This window comes from Trichoplax adhaerens, genomic scaffold (genome assembly GCF_000150275.1).
Source record: "Trichoplax adhaerens TRIADscaffold_2 genomic scaffold, whole genome shotgun sequence".
NCBI lineage: Eukaryota > Metazoa > Placozoa > Uniplacotomia > Trichoplacea > Trichoplacidae > Trichoplax > Trichoplax adhaerens.
Genome location: NW_002060944.1, coordinates 3,291,217 through 3,297,451, shown reverse-complemented (window position 1 = coordinate 3,297,451; position 6,235 = coordinate 3,291,217). Strand labels below are relative to the sequence as shown.

The 6,235-nt window shown below is 32.1% G+C and overlaps 2 protein-coding genes across 2 annotated transcripts; one reads left to right on the top strand and one right to left on the bottom strand.

Annotated features, from left to right (window-relative positions):
- Positions 1-240: 240 nt before the first annotated feature.
- Positions 241-651, top strand: TRIADDRAFT_53255 (uncharacterized protein; the record flags this gene model as incomplete). The annotated part of the gene is made up of 1 exon (XM_002109854.1): positions 241-651. The coding sequence occupies one exon, from the start codon at positions 241-243 to the stop codon at positions 649-651; it is 411 nt and encodes a 136-aa protein (XP_002109890.1).
- A 1,811-nt stretch (positions 652-2,462) lies between these two features.
- TRIADDRAFT_53254 (uncharacterized protein) lies at positions 2,463-5,505 on the bottom strand (the record flags this gene model as incomplete). The annotated part of the gene is made up of 11 exons (XM_002109303.1): positions 2,463-2,534; positions 2,945-2,994; positions 3,152-3,251; positions 3,371-3,524; positions 3,691-3,777; positions 3,962-4,088; positions 4,635-4,662; positions 4,740-4,782; positions 4,870-4,960; positions 5,075-5,167; positions 5,337-5,505. The coding sequence occupies 11 exons, from the start codon at positions 5,503-5,505 to the stop codon at positions 2,463-2,465; spliced, it is 1,014 nt and encodes a 337-aa protein (XP_002109339.1).
- Between the last annotated feature and the right edge of the window lie 730 nt (positions 5,506-6,235).

The window sequence follows — 6,235 nt, the reverse complement described above, 5'->3', positions numbered from 1 at the left end:
CCCCTAATCATAAGTGTACTGTTAATTTATGCTTGGTAAAAATCAAATTAAAGTTAATACTTTCCATATCTTTTCCATCAATTTTTTTTAACAACGCCATTATAGAATAGTTTGGCTAAATGAGCAGAAGATTATTATCATCCACTAAGACTTTTTTAACTGTAAGCTAACTTGAATTTTTACTAGGTTCAACGCTATAACTCGTTCAAGATCTAGACGGCAAAGTCAGCGATATTCGAGATGCACGACAGTCTATCAAGTCGAGAAAAAGAAATTTTAGAAGATGTTACTTCGGACGGCGATTATATCGATCAGATGTGTAATTTAAAATCGCGATTAGACGATTTGAAGGAGCAGGTTGAGAAATGTGAACGTTTAATGGATGTGGTGGAAGAGAAATTTGATCATAAAATAGATGCTGCTTATAAAGCCGCTCATGCTATAACACTTTCTCGTATTATAAGAGATATTCGTAAAAGACAGGCATTATTCTTTACGCTATCCTTTATTATCTTGCTAATTATCGTAATATGGCGCTATGATGAACAATATATATTCGATGTTGTCACCGAGAGTATAATTCAAGCTGTAGCTTACGCACGATCTGAAACATATATTTTATTCCCTAAGTTAACGGTACCTTCTCAATAGTAGAACAACCACCGTGCCCTGTTTACCGACAGAATCGTCTCTTTAACTATGGCTGTTACAGTTTATATTTGTCATCTACGCCATCTTCACTACCTTGTCATGACTTATTTAATACTTATCATGACTGGTATCCTAATTCAATTTCTATCATGAATGCATATAATATGAAGATGATGAACGTTATGGTTGCTTGTAAATAATGTTAATGGATTATTGGATTCTTAGTGATGCCAATTTTTTTACGGCCATGAATTAATGCTAAGGATCGGCAGTCTAAATAAAATATTCACTGTCTAATAAATTTTGGAATATTGATTGACAAAGCAGTATTAACTTGGAGAACAGCCTTCTGTCATCAATAATTAAAATGTTATTTTGCATCAGCCAACGCGTGACCCAATAGCAAAACATTTTAATAAAACAGTTAGAAATAATTTGTTTTTTTTATGATAGTCTTTTAGCAATAGAAGTCTTTTTATTTATTTAGAAACTCTTTATGAATGTTCTATGGTCAAGAATAGGTAGTAAGCCATAGTCCATAGAGGCTTTGGACATTTGTGAAATGACGATATAGGATAAAAATAGATGTAAAATAACTTGGTTTAATACTGTTACTTAGTACTTGTGAATCTCGTACTTTACTAGTGCATGATACATCGAATTCGCCAAAGTCCAGTATCACAGCTAAGATATTTACCCAACGTAGATATACGAATATATAAAATAAAATAAAATAATAACTGTAAATAAGAAATATGTGATCAGTTACACGTTTTAGCACTTAGAAATCTGATATTGGAGTATATCGTGTTTCTACTTTGGTACTAAAACAAATTATTCTGAACAGTCAACAACATGCAAGAATAAATAAGTAACGTATGATGAATAATTAACGTTTGGAAATCTTGTAAAGGTAGAAGTAAATTGTATTTCTTCTTTAATAATATGAATTGAAAATGGATTCTCTACAATCTACACTGTTACAGTAAAGACCAGTCAGTATCTAGTATAAATTGTTATTAAAATACTTGTCCAATGATCACATCTATCACAGGATAATGACAGATAATAAATGCTATTTGATAGATTAATGTTAGCAGTAAGAATGTCTACTATATTGAAAAAATCTTAGTAAAGTAGCTAAAAGGATCGCGCAATATGGACGGGTAATTGCATAGTTAAATACAGTATTATATCAAAGTTCTGATTTATAGCCGCGCAGTTTATTACTGACAGCAAACTATTGCTATAAGATTTATTCTCTCCAATGTTGTAGTCATGATTATAGTGCAAAGTAGATATCTAATCCAACTGTACCGTTGAATGATAAGTTAATTTGAATATAAATATGTTACTATAATTTCAAGGGGATTGCAGTTCAAGTCATGTTGTTTCGAGCATAACATTATTTATCTCCGCTATGCCATTGACACTTAAAAGCTAAAGATCTGCAAGTATCAGTTTGATTTCATGAATATTGTTGACACACACAATAAAGCGTGAATTATTTCAGTATTTTCGGTTCTATACCATGTGTATTTGATAGAAAATAATCATCAAAATCGATGGTGTTTCGATCGAATTAAAATTACTAATGAATGGTGCTGTCCACGAAGTAACACAGAATGGATATAGTCTAATATTGAGGAGTATTGAGTTGGAAAATCGTTTTATTTACTTGATTCATGCTTGGATAAATACAAGTACATCATCTATATACAACGCATAGTGGAATGATATATTGATCAATTGAAATGATGCTACCAAAATGGATTATAAGAAAAATTTGTTTCTTTCTTCCATTATTTCAGTCATTCGGCTATCGGATCTTCTTGTGTCTTCAGGTTGTACTCAGTCAATATCCATACTTTCCTCGCTACCGGCTAGTAATTTATTTAATATTACTGTTAAAGAATAAGCTTACACAACAGTATATAGCTAACTTACTTACTAATTTTTTGTCTGATATAGATGCAATACAATCTAACTACTAAAGAGATCGTAACAATACTGTAGCGCTATTCAAACAAATTTTTATCCTATTCTCAATGTTCTAAATCCAGATTAAAGTTGCAAAATTGTTACATTACCAGTTAGGGGTAATGCTGAAATGATTTAGAATAGAACGAAATATAGTAACGTTGGTGTGAGTTATCGCTTAACGTAAAGGATACAATCCGTATAGGTCGAAAACTAAAAAAGGTTGACAATTTAAAAAAAATAATATATCACTAATAGACCTTAAAGTAGCAAAGCAGTCGTAACTTAACAACGCTAAAGATGATATACTTACAGTTGATAATTCCGTAGTGTTACTTTTAGATTTATCAGATTCAAGTAGACCTGAAAATTGTAAATTAAATTTGAAAGGTATTAGCAATAGATATATATGCATGTTCTTGCAAAGAAGGCTATATTGAATTAAGAGAAACCGACAGAGCCTATGCAGAAATTGTGTAAGACTCCAAGGTAGATATGAAAGTAGAAAAGAATGCCTTACTAGCGCTTTCTTCAAGCTCTTTTAGTGTCAGTGACACTTCTGCGCTCAATTTATCTCTAATTTTAGCAATTGTGCCAGGTGCACACCAGCCATCTTCCAACTGTTAACAAATATTTCAAAATGTTCATTAGAAATAGCATATTCAAGGTGAGTCGTTTCCATTAAACTACATTAGGTTACCCATTATAAAGTAATCGCATTTATATGTTATGCACATACAGAGCAATGTGTTTCATTTCCATCATTAGCCGAAATAAATTTCTGGATATCTTCATGATGTATATCTATCAGTTGATATAGAGTGTGCCGTTGTGGTGGGATAACACCAGACTGATATACATAAGGAGTAATGACATCCTCTTTTAACTGATTCCTAAAATATATCAATACCATAAGATTGCTATATGAGATTGAGACTGCTCCCGACAGTATTACATATCATGAACAGATACGTATAGAAAACTGTTTGCATACGTATTACGTAAAATTATTACTTTTCACTTGCAACACGAGATGAAGTTGCCGTGCGATTTGCTAACCAAGGGGCGTTAATATGGTATTTCGATGCTCCAGCAAGATCACTATGATCGTCCAGTGACTTCATTCGAAAATCGAAAACTTGATACCTAATTAAGAGTACATCGATAACTTTCAAGCTTTAACTCTTAAATAGTGCAGTTAACTTTTTAAAGTAATTCGCTATTACAAAACTGTACAACAGTAATATTAATACAAAATAATAGAGTTTTATAGGGATAGGATATAGCTGAATTAGAATATCTGATGTATGAAGGAAATAGTATCACGTACACTTTACTTGATGGATCTCGTCGGGGATCATAACCAAATTTCACCCATAGCGACCGCCATGGACCAGATTTAAAATGGTACGCCACTGCCGGTAGGACACTTCCAGATAGAATAAGACAGTTAGTGACTGGTATAGTTTACTAGATATTTTATTGAACCTTAAATATTCGTAACCAGATAGCGTATGTTACATTTTTAATTTCCATTCATTCTTAATATGAACCCTGAGAGCATTTTTTGACCAAATGGGTCTATCCTTAAATAGCTGTCAGAAGAAAGCTAATCTTAAATAATCGCTCCTCAAAATATGCTTTCATAGTTCCATTCCTTACCTCCTGTAAATAGTCCCGTATCTGTAATTCCTCGCTATTTTCTATAAATTCTATCGCCTCTTTCTCCGGTTCAGTTGGTACATTTATCAACGGTTAAGGTTAATGAATAATCTACCCATATTTACAGCTAACCTTCTGTAGATATTCTGTATCATACTTAATATTGTCGTTAATAAAGTAAATATAGAAGAAGTGTACATTAGTATAGTTCTATAGCTAAAATACGATGCAAATCGTCTGGATTGTCGTAACTGTAGTTTTGCTTAAAGTGATATCATCTTTATCTGTAAATAGGACAGCTTTTGACGAAGGCAATTTTGCTGCTTTCTTCATCTTTGAACCTGTATTTTCATTTTGAGCTTCTTCAGTCTAGATTTAATTAAATAATATTAACTTCTTATCACGGAAAGTTTATTTAGCAAGGGTAGCGTAATGTTCACATTTACCTCATCCTCATCACCCTGTTTTGTAGTACTCTCCTCATTAAAACTATACGATGTTAAACGGTAAATTGGGAATTGAGCATCGAAGGCAAATTATCAACGCTAGCATTAATTCAAATTTAACTTAACTTACTTATATACCATTGCTTTGTCCAACCGTGCAAACGTTGCAGGAGGAAGAAACAAAGGAATTTTTTCGTTTAAGAACTGGCTGGTCTTGATACCTGAAATACATTAACGCTCGATCATTAGTTGTTAGTTATGCATTGATAAAATTATTAATGTAACCATATATGATTAGTAACTTATACTATTATATTGCTTTGATTAGCAGTTACCATTCCATGATAGATCATTAGTAATGTTTGTTTGTCCTCTATTTCCAAATAAATTAGTCGATTTTGAAGGTAAAAACTGATAGTCTGCACAGCCTAATTAGATAAATGGGAAGAAATAAAAACATGGCAATGTATTTCTAATCTGTTAGCGAGCAAGTTTTATACCGGCTGTCGTCGTTAACTAAACGAATATGTTACGAATACATGCATAGGTATCATGAATAAAATTTTGGTATTAGATAATTCATTTAATCAATCTAACCTTGAAAGCTATAAATTGTTTTAATATTGCCTAAAATGTTTAGCCTGACTGTTCCATCCGATTTTTTATGCTTTACATGTAATAATAAAGTACGCGTTGAATCTGATCTATCACCATAAGTAGGATGGCAAAATTCATCTTCCGGTCGAAAATTTAGTGCTAATCTCATATTGGGATCAGCTATTGTCTAATAAAGGCAAAATATACTTTTTAAGCTAATATTGGAATCCATGATAAATAAGTCTCACAGCAGGTAAGTACACAGAATTTGTTAGCTAGTTCGATCAAGATCGTTCATCGTTCACATAAATAATTTGGCTAATGTGTCGAAATTCTTGCCTGATCTAATTTATCGCGGCCTCCAAGACATTGGACTGCTTTGATGGGGTTTTTAACAAGACCTGGAACAATTACAGCAAGGAATTGACTTAATTTAATCCATATTGCAATTATGCGATACATTAATATCCAATTGAAAAACTACTATTTTAAATTTTGAAGTAGAGTATGTCACTATCATATCAGAAGTTACTTTATAGGTATTAAATTCAAAGTAAGTAGGATATATCGGATTGCATTAGCTAGAGCCGATGATGATATTCTTTAGCTGTCGATATGAGCATTTAAAATTAATTGGTCAGGTTACTTATTATTTCAAGATTTATGAATTAGCCAGCTAATAATATTTATCAGAAACTCGCCGTACAGTATTAGCTGAGGTGGTAGATTTTAGGTTAAAAAATTTAGGCTACTGATTGCTAAAGATTTATAGATTAGTTGGCTATTTAAGGATGCTACAAGAATTCATCGTTACATTGCTACGCCCAAATACTTTTAGAAGTCAATTTTGCTACTAGTCAATATAAAATGGTTAAGCACTGTATACTTATTATTCCAAG